Below are 19,079 nucleotides of genomic sequence, written 5' to 3'. Positions count from 1 at the left end.
TCATAGGCTATAATTTCAAACTTAATTTTATTGAGAAATTCTGATAGAGTTAGAGCATTTTAGAATTATTTTATTTCTATAAAGTCTTTGATAGCAGTCCAAAGAATGAAATGGGGCAATCTGGAGTTAAAAGTATGGGATTTAAAAGAAACTTTATTTGCCATTTTTGAATCACTTAACATTAAAAATGTGGTTAAGGAGAAAGATGTTTGGGGGTACCATTCATTTTTCTAATGGTAGAATATGTTAAATGTGGTACTGAGAAAATAGTTTTATTACTTGTAAAATGATTTGGCTGTTACATTTATTTTACCATTTTTAAAATTTATTTTGTCATGAGGACTTCAAGACCATGTTTTCAATTTTTTTCCAGTTTCTGTTTTAGTTTCCTAAGTCCTGCACTTCTCAAGGAATACTCCTGGATCTGCACTTATAAATTACTCATGGAGCTCTCAAGGAATCACATTGGGTTCTGGGGATCAAGTTGGGTAAACCGCATTTAAGAAAAATACCCTAACTGCTGTACTTTCTCACTGGCCTCATAAGACCATGTTTTTATTAATTTAATTTTTTCTTACTGGCTTTTTTTAGCTTCTAGATGCATCTAATATACCATACATATATATAATGGCTTCCATCTGCTTACAGGATAAAATCTAGATCTCTTATCTCACATTTAAGCTTTCTACAATCGCATTCTATTCAATTGAAATGTACCTCCTGTCACCTCACATCACATTCCATTAACCAAAGCAGCTCAAGTCCAACCAGTCTGCACAGTGTCTTGTCTATGTTTCTCTCCCTTGCATAAGAGCCTTCTACCCCAACTACTCAAAAAAAAAAGTCAGTATCTACATTTTAACACAAACTTTTATTTAATTTCTATGCTATTTTCATAAACAGTATCTAGATGAGCCACTTTTTTTTCTGAGTGCATATCCCTCAAATAGGCAAATAGTTGGCACTCTATTTTGTTTTAGCATCTTGCATTGATCATAGTGTCTTATCTACAAGTTAATCTCCAAAACAGTTTACTCCTGGATTGTTTATTTGCAGAGTACCTCTCTGGTTGAAGAACTTTAAACTTAGGGTCAAAAGGTTTTATAGAATATGTCTACTTCTATAATTTATCAACAATTCTTGTTCAGCTCCTGCTTTCTCTGCTATAAAATGCAACTCAGAAAATTCTCATAATTTATAACTCAGAGTTGTCCGAACGTCCAAATAAAATCATATGGTAGAGTATTTTATAAGCTTTAAAAACTCAGAATAAAAGCATTATAATGACTTAATATTCAATTTGACTTATAAAATGTACTGTAAGATACCATATGATAGTACTACATTGCTAGAATGCAGTGACCACTTATAGGTCATTCTATTTTTCAGAGAGCTTTTTATTTACAATACCATGTAATTTCTCTAGGCATCAGAGTCAGAAAAATTTTATTCCCATTTTATAAGTAGAGGAAAGACATTGAATTTGGACGCATACATAAAAATGTGGGCATAATTCAAATAATTATCTATTGGTAATAATTGTCCTGAGTTTTTATTTATTTGTTTGTGTTTTGTTTTTTTGGGACCACACCCGATGATGCTCAAGGGTTACTCATGGCGATAAGCTCAGAAATCACTCCTGGCTGGGGGGACAATATGGAATACTGGGGGATCAAACCGCAGTACATCCTAGGTTAGTGTGTGCAAGGCAAATGCCCTCCCACTTGCACTGCAGCTCCGGCCCCTGAGTTTTTATTTTTGCCTCTTAATCTTTACTTGCAGATTTTCACTCTTGCTAGCCCATCATTCACATTCTTGTGTCCTGATTGTAGAACAGTTTTCTCTGTTTTTCTTCAATAAGCATTTTTTTTTGACTTTGGCTAATCTAGTTCGAGTGGTTTCCTTTGAGTTGAAAGATCTAGTTCTTATTAACTTTCATTATAATTATCTATACATTCACAAGGTAGAGGAACAAAAGTTAGAAGTAATATTGGTGCATACATGTATTTTTAAGAGGAAGAATTTGGATCATAAAAATAACTAAAGTTAGATGTTGGTCCTTCACTCAGTTCACCCCTCAAAGTTCAAATTTTCTTAAAACTCACTTTTTCCTATATCTCTGGTAGGACCATCAGGCATGACTAGATACATTTTGCTATTTCCACAAGGACAGTTATGAAAAACTGATTACTTCTTCAACTTTAGTGTATGTTGTGATTAAATAACTGGTTTATTCTTAAGTATTTTAGTTTAATATAATCTACTCTGAGTATTTGATGCTATTTAATACTTTACCAGGGGTCCTCAAACTTTTTAAACAGGGGTCCAGTTCACTGTCCCTCAGTCCATTGGAGGGTCTGACTATAGTAAAAACAAAACTTATGAACAAATTCTTATGCACACTGCATATACCTTATTTTGCAATGAAGAAACAAAACAGATACAAATACAATATGTGGCCCGCAGGCCATAGTTTGAGGACCACTGCTAGACCATGGTAATTTAAGTGTAAATGTTTATATTAATATATAGATAGTATAAGTAGCTTCATTGAAAGTCAGCACAAAAGAGAATTTCCATTAGAGGTTTCTACTGCAAATCTAGGGAATTATATTTGTCTTGTTTGTCTGACCCTCTACACTATTACCATCAAAACATCAAAATTCATTAGGTGGGAAGGACTCCTTCTAAAGGGAAGATTTAGGTGACTATGATTTAGTTGTGCACATCTTATAACAATTTTACAAAAACTGAGTGACTGCAATGTTTAGAAGTATTCAAGCTAACAGAAGCACAGAAAACTGGCACTCACGGTTAAACAGAGAACAAAAACAGAACAAAAACAGAGAACCAAAGCACAAAAACTCCTATTAATCAGCTCATAGTTAATAAACAACATTCAATCCCATGCATCTTGACATATTATAATACCCAGTGTTTTGCAGCTCTTCACAGATAGAGGGCAAAAGAGAAAAACCTGGTAGCTGCAAAAAAGTAATCTGACTTTTGGGGGATGACAATAGTAGCATTCCATTTCACATATATTTTTTAAAGTTTTTATTGATCAAAACTTGCTAAGAAGTATTTGAAAGTGCAGAAAGAAGAGGAATCTGTGTTCAAGAGAAAACATGGACTTCTTCAGATTTCTTTAAATAGCAAGTAAGAAATGAACAAGTGTGATACATCTTCAAGGAAGAACAAAGACTTGTAGAGCAAACCAATATCTCATGGCATTCATCTTCTCTACCTTACCTTGCATATGTATATTTTAGAGCTATTCATTTATATGTTGTATTCTTTTCAGTAAAGAAAAAAATAGCATAACAATAACAAAAACTAAAAAAATAGCACTTTTACATTTTAATTTTTATTGTTTTAAATTTTACAAAATGAATAGTTTTTAGGTTATCTGCCCAAATCAGACAGTCCATTCTCAAACCAGGCTCTACAACTAAATATCCTGGATGCAACAAATATTTAGCAAAAACATTAAAATGTTTTACTTTGTGCCTATGCTTTTGAAGTTGCACATTATTATAATAAATAATTAAGAGTAAGAGCTTCACTAACCTAAATGAGACTTCATTAGGTATATAAAATCCTTTGAATACCAAGGAAGAAAATGCTCATGGAGGGTTAAAAATGAGAAACAAGAAGAAAAATGGCCCTACAAATTGGACTCAGGGAATAATGGTGAAAGTCATGAGTTAAAATGACAAATACTCTATTTCCAAAAATAAGATCTTAGTAAAAGCAAATTAGCTTGAGCTATGTTAGATAACCAATGTTTTTTTGGCAATGGCCTGCACAGATGGAAGTTTTATTTGGTTCAGCCTAAATAGTTTTCAGATTTTGAACTTTAATCACACAGGTCTTAAAACATAGGCCCAACATACAATCAAATTAGTGTAGTTATAGAACCTGGAAATATCATATTTCATTAGATCCAACAAGCAGCAACATTTCCAAACAACATGTCATCCCTGCTCAACAGGAAAATTCAAATGGCGAATCCTCTAATCTCAAACTCTTTATTCAAAGACTTTGCTTTTTCTTTTAAAGACCCTTAACCTTATTTGCTTTATAACTGTCATGATTGTTTTATGTTCTATCTTTTATAACTGCTGTGTTATCTCAGTCATTAGATTGCCCTTTCTTTGTGGGATTAGATATGCGTTCTGTTGGGAAAGATTGCAAGGCTGTGAAGCTAACCTTAACATCCCAGCTGTGCAGATGAGAAAAAAATTTTAAAATACCTCAGACACAGTTATCTAACTTCTAGGGAGATAGTGTTACTTTCCCTAGGTCCACCAGGATATGCTCAATAATATCTAGCAAGTAGCATATAGATAATCAGTGGCTACTGATTATATTATTCCTCATTCATTCTTTATCTCTCCAGTATGAGATCTTTTCATTAAGCATGTTGAAACGAGCATGTATGAAAGGAAAACAATATTGATAGATGATATTACAAATATTGCAAACATTTTAAGAAAAATAAACATTAACATTGCATTTAAAATTATGTGTTTTCAAATAATCATACTAAATAAGAAATAACATAGTATTTTGCTTTTCACATAATTGGACAGAAAGTTATCCAAAGACAGGAAAAATTGGGAATGTGCCCAATATGTTATTAGTTGTGAGCTCCCTGCACTGATGAGATTGTGACAGTCAGTAGGCAAGGATAGCAGCTTTTGAAGCTGGAATAGAATTATTCACCTTATTTTAAAATGTTCATAGACATAGTATTGATTACTGTGGGCCACTTGTCATTTTCTCTTGTATATAGTATTTTTCTCATAAAGACTGTAGCCAGTTTATATAATGACTGACTCCATGGTGTTTACCCTGAGTGGTCACATTTTGCTTATTCCTGTCATTGTAATTAATCATATTTCATAACAGTACTGTTATACCTGCATTTATCTAGTCTACATTTGTATACATGGAGATATTAATATTCATGTCAAAATAAACAGTTAATAATTAAGGGAATTTAGAGATAGGCGGTAGAACACATGCCTCAAAGATGCCCAACTCTGAATTCAATCTTAGCACCACAAGGCACTGTGATGAGTGAGTGTGGTGCTGTAATGATGTCCATGAGAAACGATTATTAATGGTATTGTAAACAAAATAAAGTAATAATAAGACAGGTGTTCAGATTAGTCCCTTAAAACTCCCAAGTGTATTTTCTGAATTTTGTCAACTACAAACAAAATATATATTCAATAATGACTCATTTACATAAAGGTAAGTGGTAAAGGTCACTTCATTTAAAAAAGTTAATTAGTAAAACCCAGTGGCTACAGGTTTATATTATTGAAGCAAGGGAGAAATATTCATGCTAAATATATGAGAGAGATGAAGGGTCCTTCCAAATAAAACACCATGTAGCATCTCAAATGTAGATTGTTACAAAAGCTTGGTAGGCGGGTAAAGGGTAGTGTTTCAGGAATATTTTCAATTCTCAGGGATAGAGAAACCTATGAATTCAGTGTCACTGGGCTAGGGAGGTAGGTAGTTAAGACTCTCAGGCCCACCTGCCAGGATTTGTACAACAACTCTGCTTAATTATTCTTGAAAATACAAACATTGCTGGCTGACTAACAAGTATTGTCCCAGCAGGGAGGGCTGTTGGGGCAAATCATTCCAAATCTACCACATGTTCCTATGTGGAACAGATATAATTTTGGCTATTAGGGTCTGTCAAAATGAAAGATGTGCCTTGTGTTTGAAGTGTGCAGTTCTGTTTGAGTCTGTAAAGTCCCTGAGCTATTGTTTATCCGTGAAAGTGTGTATCATTTCTTGAAACCTGATTATAAGTCTGGCTGAGTAAAGTATTCTTGGTGATGTATTAATTTTGTTGCGATTGGTCAGTATATCCCACCGCTTTCAGGCCTTGAAGGTTTCTTGTAAGGAATCTGCTGTAAATTTTCGGGATGCGCCTTTCAATATTATTTCCTTTTTGACCTTGCTGCTTTCAGCATTCCATCTCTATCAGTGGTGTTTTTCATTTGAATAGGATGTTTCCTTTGAATGTTTTTTGGCTGGTTCTTTTAGGCCATGCACAATTTTGTTGCATGAACTCTTCATCTCTGGGAATTTCTCTGTACTGATGTCTTTTCTGTTGATACTTCATGTAGGTTTTCTTCCTGGGTTTCTGGGACTCCAATGATTCTTAAGGTGTTTCTGCTGAGTTTATCAAAGAATTCTATTTTTGTCTGTTTACAATCCTTGAAGACTTTTTCCATTGCCTGATCATTTGTTGTTTAAAGGCTCTTTCCAACCTCATCTGTTGTATGGAGTTGTTATGCATCTCCTCTTCCAGCTCACAGATTCTATCTTCAACAGCTATTATTTTGTTGAAGAGGCTTTCCAGTGAGATTTTCATTTTGCCTAACAAGTTTTCCAATCCTGCTATTTCAGTTTGAAGGTTTTTTTCTATTATCGTATATTCTTGATTCTCATTTGTGGCACATTCAGTTCATTTCATGCTTTCTTTGAGATCTATGAGCATTCTCAATATTTTTTCTCTGAAGTCCTTATTTAAGAGACTAAATTGGTGGTAGGTATTTTTCGAACCATCAGAGCTACCATCTTCCTTCTCTAAGCATGGTGAAGGCCTGAGTTATTTTCCCATTGTCAGAGTTGTGATGGGTATTTTCTATGTTCTTTGCTCAGGTTCGTTGAATAAGAGGAGTGCATGACCATTCAGCTGATGGTGGGGCCCTACCCCTCTGGCTTTTTTCCCCTCAATCTGTGTCTTTTCACCTGGTTATTATTTCTCTTTCTCTCAAACTTTCTGTTATTTATCTTGATCTGTCTTGATTGTTCACGGGGGGGAGGGGTCTTCGTATTTTTTGGGTGCCAACCTCTCAATGTCATTTTAAGAATTTCTCTCACTATTTTATTTCTTCCTCCCTTCCTTCCTTTCTTCATTTCTTTTTTCCTCTCCCTTCCTTTGTTCCTTCATTTATTTTTCCTTCCTTCTAGCCTTCCTTTCATCCATTCTTCCTTATTTTCTTCTTTCTTTCCATTTTTCCTTCTTTCCTTCCAACATTCTTTCCAACATTCTTTCCTTTCATTCTTCTTTCCTTCCTTCCCTCATTATTTCCTTCCTTCTTTTCTTCCATTCTTCTTTCCTTCCATCTTTGATTCTCTTCTTATATTTTTTTCCTTCCATCCACCAAGTCTTCCTTTCTTCTTTCCTTCTGTCACTCCTTCATTCCTTCCTTCAATCATTTCTCCCTTCATTCATCATTTTTTAGCTTTTTCTTCCTCTATCTTTTTTGTCATTTCCCTTCTATGCTTTTCTTCATTGTTTTCACCTTTTTTGCATACTTAATTTCTTAGTATCTAGTATTATTTTTATAACTATAAATCTTTTTATTCCTCAAAAATGTACTTACACTCCATTCCCTAGTCACTATGTTATCTTAATCATTCTCTCTACCCATTCACAGTCCCATTAGCTCCCAATTTCGAACAACAGCAGTTCACATTGGCATCCCCCATATCTTCCTTTCCTACCCACTTCTCAGCCTCTGGCTTTCATTTCATTTTATGATCCTTTTACTTGCCTCTAAATATTCCCATTATTTTATTTTATATTTTACTTTTATTGTTTTGACATCACAGAGGTAATCCCTACTTCTGCACTCAAAAATTACTCTTAACAGTGCTCTAAGGACCATATAGGATGCTGGGAATTGCACTCAGGCCTGTTCTGTGCAAGACAAACACTTAGCATGTTTTGCTATCTCTCTGGCACAATTTTTGTCTGTTTTAAAATTTTGTTTTATGTCTCCTTATTCTCCATATTTCTTTGAAAATATGTAATGATTTCAGTCTTCTGGTTGGCATCTTTGACTTGACCTCAACTTTCTTAGGGTTAGTAATTCACAACTGTGAGCATTTGGTGGATAAGAGACCAGAGAGGAAAGATGGGTGAGTGACAGAGTGTAACTTGTCTCATGGATTTCTCTGAGTTGACTATAATTTAATTGACCACTTTGTCTCTAGTCCTACTACTGTCAGAACAATCTAAGCACCTGTCTTCTCATTCAACTCACAGGTTCAAAACTTTTATGAAGTGTACATAAAATAGTTACAGAGTCAGAATTTAGGAAGCTGTGCTCTGGAACCAAGATGACATGACTACATTTTTAATTATAGATGAGAGAATGAATACAAAGGATAGTAAGGTCATTTGTCCAGTTTTCCATAAATACTACTATGCAAACACATATAATCTTTTGAGGGAACTGCTCGTTACAATCTAGGACCAAATCTCATTCATAGTTTACACCCACAGCCTATTTAATCTGTTGAAATAAAACAAGACAATTTACTATTTCTTAAATACTTTGGACTTTTCCCACCTCTAATTTATCTTTTTTATCTTTTTCTGATCTTCTATGAGCTATTATTCTTCACTCTTTTACTCAGTCACATTTTTATATTTAATTTTCACGTTGTTACTCATTAACAAAATAACTTCTCATAGATTTTAGACCCAGCAGAGGTTTGAGGAAATTACACATATTCTTCAAGGTTATTTCCAACTTAATTTTTGCATTTTCCCCAGATATATTGGTTCTTATACTCTAGGGACAAACATAGTGTATAACCTGCATGATGCTTTGGTTAAGGGTGACTTTTGTGTTGTTTATCTTCTATGGATCTCTGCCATGAAAAATATTCTTAAGAAACTTAATGTTTATCAAGGGACATTTTTGAGGATGCTTATCTCCTGCATAAAATTCATTCAATTCTTTTCTTTAAAAACTAAATGTCATGACTAATACTAATCTTATCACCTAAGGGATTTATGTGCTTTTGCTTATGGGTAATCAACAATTTACAAATTATTGTATTACTTTGTTGGACTCTGCTACTGCTGAAAAACTCAGTCAAATTGTAACCTAATTTCAATAACTGTGAGACCCAAGTAGCTGTACATTTACATTTCTAATTAATGGTTTGTCTTTGTCTTCTATTCATTGTCTGCTGACTTGTGCTTTTATTTAACTTTTTCCATTTTTCTTTGCACATCATGCAACGTTTATAAATCTTTATTTTAATAAAGCAAAGGTATTAATAAAAGGTATGACAGTTACATGGATAATTTTCTTTGCCTTTTAAATTGTGATTTCTTTGTATACAGGGATTATTTTACTCAATAATTTTCTCTAATTCCTAAATAAGTGCCCAGGTTATCACAGACACTTATTACAAAGTTTTACATGAAACTAATAGAAAGTTAACCCATAGTTCTATGTGAGTACCATTAAGCTTTTTAATTTTTTTCTCTCACTTAGATTTTTGTACAAAGATCAAAGAAAGGTCTTTGTAGTGGAAGGAATTCTAATTGCCTCTTAACAAATGTATTCCTTATCTTTTGATTTTAATCTGAAAATAAAGATAAAGCCTGTACTGGATTGCTAATCTAGGAGTTTGTATGAATCTTTATAATTTACAAACCTTTCAATACATTATTCTAGTAACTGTATTGCATGATACCATAAGTAAGTCAATTAATAATGGTGCCATCTACAAGATAAATGTGACTATTGAAATTATTCAGATAGATTTGAAAACTAATTGATGATCATACACACAGAAAATTTTTGTTAAACTGTGTTACAAATAGTTTGCTAAGAATAGCATCAATGTCACATGTACTTTTTCTTTGATATAATTATTCATAAATATTTGGTCCCTGGGCATTTTATGCCTGTAGTATTAATTGTATTTATATTTCCAATTGGACCAATTTATATCTTAATTAAAATGTAGATAAAATGATAAACATAGTTTGTCTCTTCTACAAGTTTATTATTATTATTATTATTATTATTATTATTTGTTTATACCCATTTAATGATCAAGGGTTAATCCTGGCTAAGCACTCAGAAATTGTCCCTGGCTTGGAGGGACCATATGGGACGCTGGGGAATTGAACCGTGGTCCTTCCTTGGCTAGCGCTTGCAAGGCAAACACCTCTCCGGCCCCATTTATTATTTTTAATCTAAATTATTTTATTTAAAGACCATGAATCACATAGTTGATATAGATGATTATAATACATTTGTTTCCAGATAAGTGAGAGCAAAATATTTAAAAAGAAACAAAAATAGAAGAAAAAAAATCTTAGACAAAAAGAGCACAGAAATGGGAAATTTTGTAAAAATTATTGTTTCTTGCAAGGAGGTCACTAAGACATTATTAGAAGATTTAATAAGTTCTTGATACTTTGACCATTCTATTACTTCTCTCTCTCTCTCTCTCTCTCTCTCTCTCTCTCTCTCTCTCTCTCTCTCCCCGATATGGTGGCCCTCAGGGGTTATTACTGACTCTATGCTCAGAAATTATTCCTGGCCGACCAGGGGACAATATGGAATGCTGGGGATTGAACCTACGTTGGTCTTATGCAAGGCAAATGCCCTAGCCACTGTACTATTGCACTGACCTCCATTTTGTTACTTATTATGTTTCTGAACATTTACTGGATTCAGATACACATTAGCACCTAAATTGATGTGGTCCTACAGGGATGGTAGTATTAAAAAAAGTAATCAGAGTTGTCACATAGTTCAGGAATTCCAAACACTATTGCTGATTTTGTGGCTTTTGTGGGGCAAGTTTTTGACTGCCAGGGCTTCCTGCAGTACTAGAAAGTCGGGGGAGGATGCCCACACTCATTTCAAAAGAATTCTGGTGATATCAGCTCAAATACTGGCATACCTGGAGTTTTGATCAGATTAATGTCTCTACTGAGAGCCATAAAAGAGTCTTGAAGCATGGGACCTGAGCAGTAGTGCAGCAGTAGGGCGCTTGCCTTGCACGCAGCTGACCAAGGACGGACCTCTGTTCAATCACCAGCATTCCATATGGTCCAACAATCCAGAAGCGATTTTTGAGCACATAGCCAGGAGTAACCCCCGAGCATCACTGGATGTGGCCCAAAAAACAAACAAACAAACAGAAACAAAAAAAAGAGACAGAGCATCAGGGGCATTTGGAGAAGCAGCAACTGTGGGTGATGAATGCAGCAGACATGGCTTCTTAAAGGCAGATGAATGCCCTCTTCTAAGATTATCAGCTTTCAACTGTGTAACCAGCATACCCATAAATTTTCATGGTGTGGTTTACATCTCTTTTGAGGACGGAGTGAGTCTATGGAGCTGACCAAATGCAGATATGGTGACTTTGAATGTTGCACTGGTGATGGGTGGTGTTCCTTTTATGACCGAAACCCAAACACAATCATGTATGTAATCAAGGTGTTTAAATAAAAAAAAAAATTAAAAAAAAAAGATATGGTGACTTTGCTACAAGTTTATTTTTACAAAGTAAATAATTTCAACATGCTTTTATTGAAATAGACATTAAAACACTGATTAAACACATTTTTAAACATAATTTAAAGTCAAGATTAAGCCCCTTGTATTAAACATTTACACCTTGCTTTTATGCTCATATTTAAGTAGTGTTTTATCATGAAATGATAAAATATGAAATAATAAATTATGAAATTCTTCATTATAAAATGTCAGGGACATTTCAGATGACTTATATAAATGTTTCAAACATTCCAAATAAAATTTTATCTAAGTAAAATTTCCTTTTTTCTGTGTTAATGTTAGGAAACTTCATTATCTTTAGTCTCAAATGGGAACAAGAGTTGTTTCTTTTTTTTGAGAAATAGGAACCTATGCTTTGTCACTCTTTATTAGTATGACCCAGAAGAGGTCAATTCGTTCTTTAACCTCATTCACAATAATAGTTTAAATAGAAAGGAGTTGGAATTAATAATCTTGAAATTCTCTTTCCATACCAATAGCTTGTCCTTTAAGAGAAAACTGCTGAAGGAGATCCTACATTTAGGTCAAAGAGGTAGATTGATCTTAAAATAGTACATTATCTTCCAGGCTTTATATTCCTTCTTAAAAATTTCAAATATCTTTTCTTTGAGCTGCAGGGCACATAATGCTTTGCATGTCTTAAAGGTTCAAAAAGTGTCTCATTTTAAGATTCATGTGCAGAGCCATACATGTCAAGTGGGTCAAGGATTTTTATGGAGCCCCATTACTGAAAATATGTGAGGGACATTTTTCATACTTAACTTTTAATGGAAAAAGTTATAAGTATTTATATTATTAATATAAATTCAATGCTACTGGAGATAGACATCAATTAATATTATACCAATAGCCTATATGTGTATTATATATAAATAGTAGATGAATGAATAACAAAATTACACAGAGATCTGTAAAGTTCTAAAGCTGCTTGGTGAACAATGTTTATTTTCTAGAGGCTTAAGTTGGAATTTGAACTAATTCAAAACTGGAAATCTACTCAGTTCTAGTACTCATGAATCAAATGACAAAATGGACCAGATTTCCACTCTGGAAAATTCCATTAATAGCAAAAATGTCCACACAGTTATCAGACACTTCAATTACTATTACTAAGCATCATTTTCCCTTTGATTCTATAGAATACATTTACTTACACAAAAACAAAATCATATACTTGTCTAGGAAGGTATATAAATATTTTTAATATATCTGAACCATATTGGGAAGGAATGTAGAATCCCTACATTTGGAAGTGCTCCTAGAGAAATTTGAAACTTAGATTATTGAACATTTAGGTCATGCATCTTTGATCACTTGGCTATCTTTCCTTCCCTATATGGTGAATTTGAAGTATAAAATCTCATATAATGACTTATTAAATATAAAATACTGCTTTTAAATGAGGGAACCATTTAAGGAGGAGCTTAAGCATTTTTATTTATCTCACCCTGTGTCTGTGATTATTCAAGTTTCTAAACTTAAAAATAGGGGAGGACTGACCTTACAAATAGAAGTATGTATTTTTCTTTTTCATTTTTACTTCATAGTTTGTTATGTAATCATTAGTCACTTCACTCTTAATGATTTGTTTAAAATATATGCAACTTCAAATATAAGCTATTGAGTCCTTTAAGAGAGTAATATACAAATGCAATGAGAAGGTGACTTGTCCAGAATTTAATAACTTCATTAAAAAAGTTTAACTATTAGAAAAATCAACTTAATGTTTTGATTTTTTTGAGCCAAATTCCCCCAATATTCTGCCTCTAAGCTGCACAGTAAAACACTTGATACTACGAGAAGCTGGGTTAATAATGTGTATCAGAGGTAGATATAACATTTGCATGTGTGGGTCCTTTGTTGATCTCAACACTACAAAAACAAATTTTAAATAATGACTTCAAATGCAGTTGATATTTCTATAATTTAAAGAACATACTAAATTTCTTTCTCTGTTCCTCAGACCCTGGGAAACATGTGAAAAGAATAACCAAAATATCTACAAAACAGGGTTAAAAAAGTCTAAACTGATGAGTCTTGGGTATTTTATGTTTAGAGATAGCAGGAACGAGAAAGTCAGAAATCTAGCTCTCAGGTTTTGAAGCACATGGGTGTTAATAATAGGACAATAGTTTCTGTTTGAGAAGGAACCAGACCAAAGACATGCTTTTATTTGTGGTTGGGGCTAAAATATGTTTAAGGCCTTATACCTTGTTCCTGTGTTACTTCTAATTAACTGATTAATTTCCCTCACCCCATGAAAGAAATTAATTAATTATAATTTTTTAAATTGAATTAGCATGACATTCAGTTTCTAACTTGTTCATGAATGAGTTTCAGTTACAGAATATCATGGAAGAAACTCAATGAGTTTCAGTTGTCTACTGTTCTTAGATTTCAGAGAATTAGACTTTAATGCATCCATATGTAAAATAGAATTATTGTTGGTAACATGAATAATTAAATGGTAACTTAATAGTATATGCTTGTAATTTTATTATTACTCAGCACATATTAAGCAAATATTTTTCTCACCAGCTGTATGCACATCATTTTGATGCTCCATTAGGAATGTAAATATAAACAAAATTGTTACCTTTGCTCTCAAGTGGCTTCTAGTGCTAAAAAACTACATTTATTTTGCTTAGGGCTAATGACAAAATATATAACATTAATATGAACTATTTTGTTCCAAACTAAATGATCAATGAAATAGAGGTTCTTTTTTTTTGTGTGTGTGTGTGTTTGGGCTATACTTGGTGACACTCAGGGATTACTCCTGGCTTGACCTCAGAACTCGCTCCTGGCTTGGGAGATCATATGGGACTCAGGGATTCGAACAACCATCTGTCTTATATTGGCTGCGTACAAGGCAAACACCCTACTGCTATATTATCGCTCCAGCCCCTCTACTTCCCTTCTTGGGGTGTTTCTAAAGACCCTCGATTGTGTCCTTTACATTCCCCAGCAGGACATGTCAGTGAATGGCAAGTTTTAAGCATCTCTACTATTCTAGGCTGTGGGGATAGGAAATAACTTTCTCGTCTCCTGATGCATCTTTTCTTGTCCATTCTTGGCTTTGGAGTGCCAACAAAGTAGTGAAGAAAACTGGCAGCACAGTCTAGTCATTTCTGGTATAAATAGAAGGAATCAGTTGGCATCAAACAGGCTGTAGTTGTGTATCTGACTGTGAGATGGGATGAGAATGAAGGTTTCAGTAAATAAAGCATAACTCTTCAGTGGTCTCTGTTTCCTGAGCCTCACTCCCCTTCAGGAGTTAAGACATTTTAACAAGATTTAAGGATGATTTTTTTTCTGCTTTTTCTTTTTGGACTCAGGATTTAAAAAAAAAAAAAAAAAACGCAAAGCTTCTAGATAAAAGAGACCTATAAATAGCTATTGTTTCTCTTGTTTCAATTGAGTAATCTGTACATTCATTAATGTAATGAACAATTAGATTAATACCTTAGTATTATTAAAAACAGCACTTCAGGGACAGAGATATAGTACAAAAATAAAGCAATTATATTTTACATATTGGATCCTTGTTCCATCCCCAGCACCCTGAGGTGATCTCTGAGCACAGAGCAAACCTTGAGCACTACTGGGGATGACCAAAAACCAAACCAAATAAAATAAACAAAATAGAGTTGAGCTCTAGAGAATCATAAACATTAGAGGGAAATATCCTCACAACTGTGGTGCACTTGCCATTGGCATGAAGGGAATCCTGTGCAGGCCTTAACGCAGTCTTAATTAGAATGTCTTAATTTTTCCAAACTAAGAGGAAAACATTCAAATCGGTAAAACTGGATTACATGTGGCAATAATGTGGATTAATTATAATTGGGATTATTAATAATCCCAAGAGTGTGATCTAGCAGTAGGCCTTTTGCTTCTGACATTGGACTGGGTCCAGTTTGGGATAATGGATCACAGTTTGGCATCGTATTTTAAAAGTGTAAACTTGGAGAGGGAATGGGAGAGATTTAAAAAGTTCTTTTTCAGTTTTCTGCTCTGTGTAGTTGGGGAAATAAAATTTCAAAATTCTTCTGAATATTTTGTTTGTTTGTTTTTGTTGGGGCCACACCTGGCTGTGTTAAGGCTCTGCACTCAGGAATCATGCAAGGGATTGAATTTAGATTTGCCACTTGCCAGGCAAGTGTCTTAAGCCTTGTACTTCTCTCCAGCCCCTTTTCTAAGCGTTTGGATCCAGGAGCTCTGCCTAACTGACACTCCAGGTGAAGCAGCAAAAGAAGGATTTTTGCATAGACTCTAGATAAATGAGCCGGTCTGTTAGAAGATAAGAATAAGGATAGCACTGACAGTGTGATGATTTCCAGTCATTTGAAATAGTTTGTGAAGTGAAACACTGAGTAGCACAAGTAAGGATTCATGTCACGCTGACTTCACATTAATCTGCTTTGATTTCAAATTTCATTTTTCCTTTGCTTTATAGTTGTTCAGCACATCAAGCGCCACAACATTGTTCTGAAAAGGGAGCTAGGTGAAGGAGCCTTTGGAAAAGTTTTCCTAGCGGAATGCTATAATCTATGCCCTGAGCAGGACAAGATCTTGGTGGCAGTAAAGGTAAGAGAACACTCCAGAATGTCTAATTATTCATGCTCAATCTGTGGAAAAAGTGATCCTCTATTTCAATGACTAATTCAGAAACAAATTCTGCATGATATAGAGGATGTACTAAAATCATATAAATTAAAATGAAAGTGGGGAGGATATTTGGGGTGCATTGAACCATTAAAGGTTTTTCTCTGGGGCAAACTACCTTTTCTCAGGTGATGTATATTTTTGAATTATTCTTCCTATTCAATACAAACTATATTTTGGATGGAGGTCAATGAAGTCAAACACAATTCAACCGGCCAATGGTTGGAGACACTGGTGCAAACTGTTTTCTTCTATTGCTCAATGCTTGAGCCAAGCTCAGCTGGAGCTTGTCTCATATTTGAGATTCTGCAAGGGAAGACCTTTTCCTCTCAGAACTCTGTTCCACTATGATCTATTATTCCTCCAATAGTTCCTAAATGTTCCCCAAACTCCAGGATTTTATGCTGTGTCATCTGGGTTCAATTTTGCTGTGAAGGAAAATTTATCACCTAAGAGACACACAAAAAACAAATAGTCTAAAAGCCCTATTTCCTCATATACTCAAAAATTATAACAGTTCTTCAATTGGATAAATATTGTATTTTAATAAATACTGAATATTTATTAAAGAAAAACTGAGATATATATTTGTGAAATAAGTTAAAGAACATGGATATTGACAATATAATAAAGAAATAATTTTTTGGTATAATGTAAGAAATAGTGTTTTGTTTCTGTTTGTTTTCACCAAGCAGAATATTGAACAAATTGCATTTTTTAAAATTATAATGACGACAAATTTTAGTTTATAAAAATCAAATATATAGTTTGGTGAAATAATACAGAGGGTAGGGCGCTTACCTTGCACATGGCCAAACCAGGTTTGAGCCCCTACATCCCATATGGTATTCCTAGCCCAGCCAAGATTAATGACTGAGTGTAAAGTCAAGAATAATCCCCCAGTTTTGCCAGATGTGACTCCAAAATAAAACAAAAACAAAACAAAAAATAAAGTATATATTCTATTATTTTTGTAATAATGAATAATTAAGGAACAAAAAGAATCATTCTTGAATTTACCTATCTTGCAGAATAAATACAGTTCCTGGTAATATTTATATAAATAAAAAACTACATTTACTTTCTTTGTTATTGAAAGTAGCTACCTAGGGGTGGGGATAAAAAAAAGTAACTAGTGAGATTCTAGACTCTCAACAAATGCTGCACCTCAGAGTGCATAAAGAAGAGATCATTGCAAGCATCATAAAGAACATACTAAAATTACCTTCCTAAGACAGCAAATGGAGGGGGAAGGTAGTTCCATGATTCTGGGGTGTCTGACTTGATATCTACTGCTTCCTTCTTTATTTCAATTACTCAACAATTGGTTTGTTAAAATTATATTTTAAGTACAAAATGTTCAGAACATTTGGTGGCATTATAACTATAATCTGCTTTCCTCTGTTGTCTGCACACATTCCAACCCTCTTGGATCAAAGAGAACAATAGTTACCTCTATTTCTTTAGAGATTCATATAATAGCATTGGAAGAATTTGCAATCCTAGTCTAGCCATATGTTAGAGATAAAAACTACAGATCTGGATTCATGTCTTGGGCCCATGTGTCATCTTGGCTGCTACTTGGGGACCACTAAGGAAGCCAAATTCAGGCTCTGAATTCACTTTATTGTGTTACAAGGTGGAAATCTTTGCATGCATGAGGTTAAGGAATCATAGATGGCAGTGTAGAAATTATTGAGATACCTTGGCCAAATATTGAAATGATTTACAGTGTACATAGTTTCTTTTTTATCTTAGTGCCATTCCTTACTTTTTGTCTAGTAGTATGTAATTCTTGCAACATGCTATACAGCATGTATCAAAACTGTGTGCCTCCAACAGTTACAGTGCATTTATTTTTAAATATGCTGAAACCAGATTTAAGTGGTTAGATAGGTAATGATGAAGAACCAGAAACAATGCTGAATAAATACTTGCTCTACCAATAATTCTGTTTGAGTGTATCTTCCATTACCATCAGTTGTGTTGAAGCTTGTCTCATTTTATTCCCACTCATATCTCAAATCCTATCTCAGACCCACATCTAAGACCTACTTCTCATACTCAATTTTTTTCAAATAAATGCCTCTTGGGAATGTCTGCTCTTTGCAAAAAAGAATTCCCACTTTGTTAAATCCTCACCTCTTCACATATTTTCTATTTGTTAACATCTAAAACCATTATCTCAAGTAAAGAGGACAAAATGACTACCTATAGATAGCTAAAATATTTATTCCAACTTCAAGGTAATATATTTATAAAGACTTATTTCAGTGACTTTTAATACAAGGTTTTGTTGAAATCTAGGTTTTGTTTATTACTGAAATTAAACTAAAGCTTTAGAGAGGTTGACTGTTTTAACAAAACCTCTGAAGAGTTCAAAGGCTACAGTTACACAAGAAAAAAAGTCAGATCTTACATAGGCTCCAGCATGAGCTATTGCAGAATACACACTAGACTACATAGAAGTTGCCACAGACATGTCTGGACAGTTCATATTCAGATCTAGGGACTACTAATTCCATGTATATTCCAAAAGGATGTAACTGAACCCATGGATTAAAATGTCTATTGTTCAGTTTAGATTGCAATAAATAATTTTTTTCCAGAATAAAATAAACTTAGTATAACTTCCAGGAGTAGCACAGTCTGTCACTTTTGCTGGGACTATTCCTCTCCCATTGGAGGCACCAAGGATTTTTGACAGCCTTTCTCTACATTGCCTAGCAACCCCTCCTTCATTGGTTATGCATGCTAAGTAATAGTAGCTATTGTCCTTTTTCTTTCTTATCTAGGAGCTGACTTGCTTAAAACGCAAGAGTGCATTCAGATTGACAGATACAAGTTCCAGTAATTTCTGTTGTTCCATACTTCAAATAACTTAAAAGGTTAAGGCATCATAGAAATGGTCTAAGGTGGATGCAATTCTAAGGCTTTGCAGGGCAATGGAGTTTATAGGGAGGATGGTAATGCCACTTCTGCTTTTATACACACACACACACACACACACAAACACACACACAAACACACACA

General features: G+C 34.0%; 1 protein-coding gene across 1 annotated transcript in view; it reads left to right on the top strand.

The window, feature by feature from the left end:
- NTRK2 (neurotrophic receptor tyrosine kinase 2) overlaps positions 1 to 19,079 on the top strand; it is a 380,358-nt gene that overhangs the window by 251,932 nt on the left and 109,347 nt on the right. Inside the window, exon 12 of the mRNA XM_049770641.1 lies at positions 15,838 to 15,968. Within this exon, the coding sequence (XP_049626598.1) occupies positions 15,838 to 15,968 (131 nt within the window). The remainder of the gene's footprint in view (positions 1 to 15,837; positions 15,969 to 19,079) is intronic.

The sequence above is a fragment of the Suncus etruscus genome, chromosome 3 (assembly GCF_024139225.1).
Source record: "Suncus etruscus isolate mSunEtr1 chromosome 3, mSunEtr1.pri.cur, whole genome shotgun sequence".
Taxonomy (NCBI): domain Eukaryota; kingdom Metazoa; phylum Chordata; class Mammalia; order Eulipotyphla; family Soricidae; genus Suncus; species Suncus etruscus.
The sequence above is the reverse complement of the archived record's forward strand: the minus strand, read 5'-3'. Positions and strand labels throughout refer to the sequence as shown.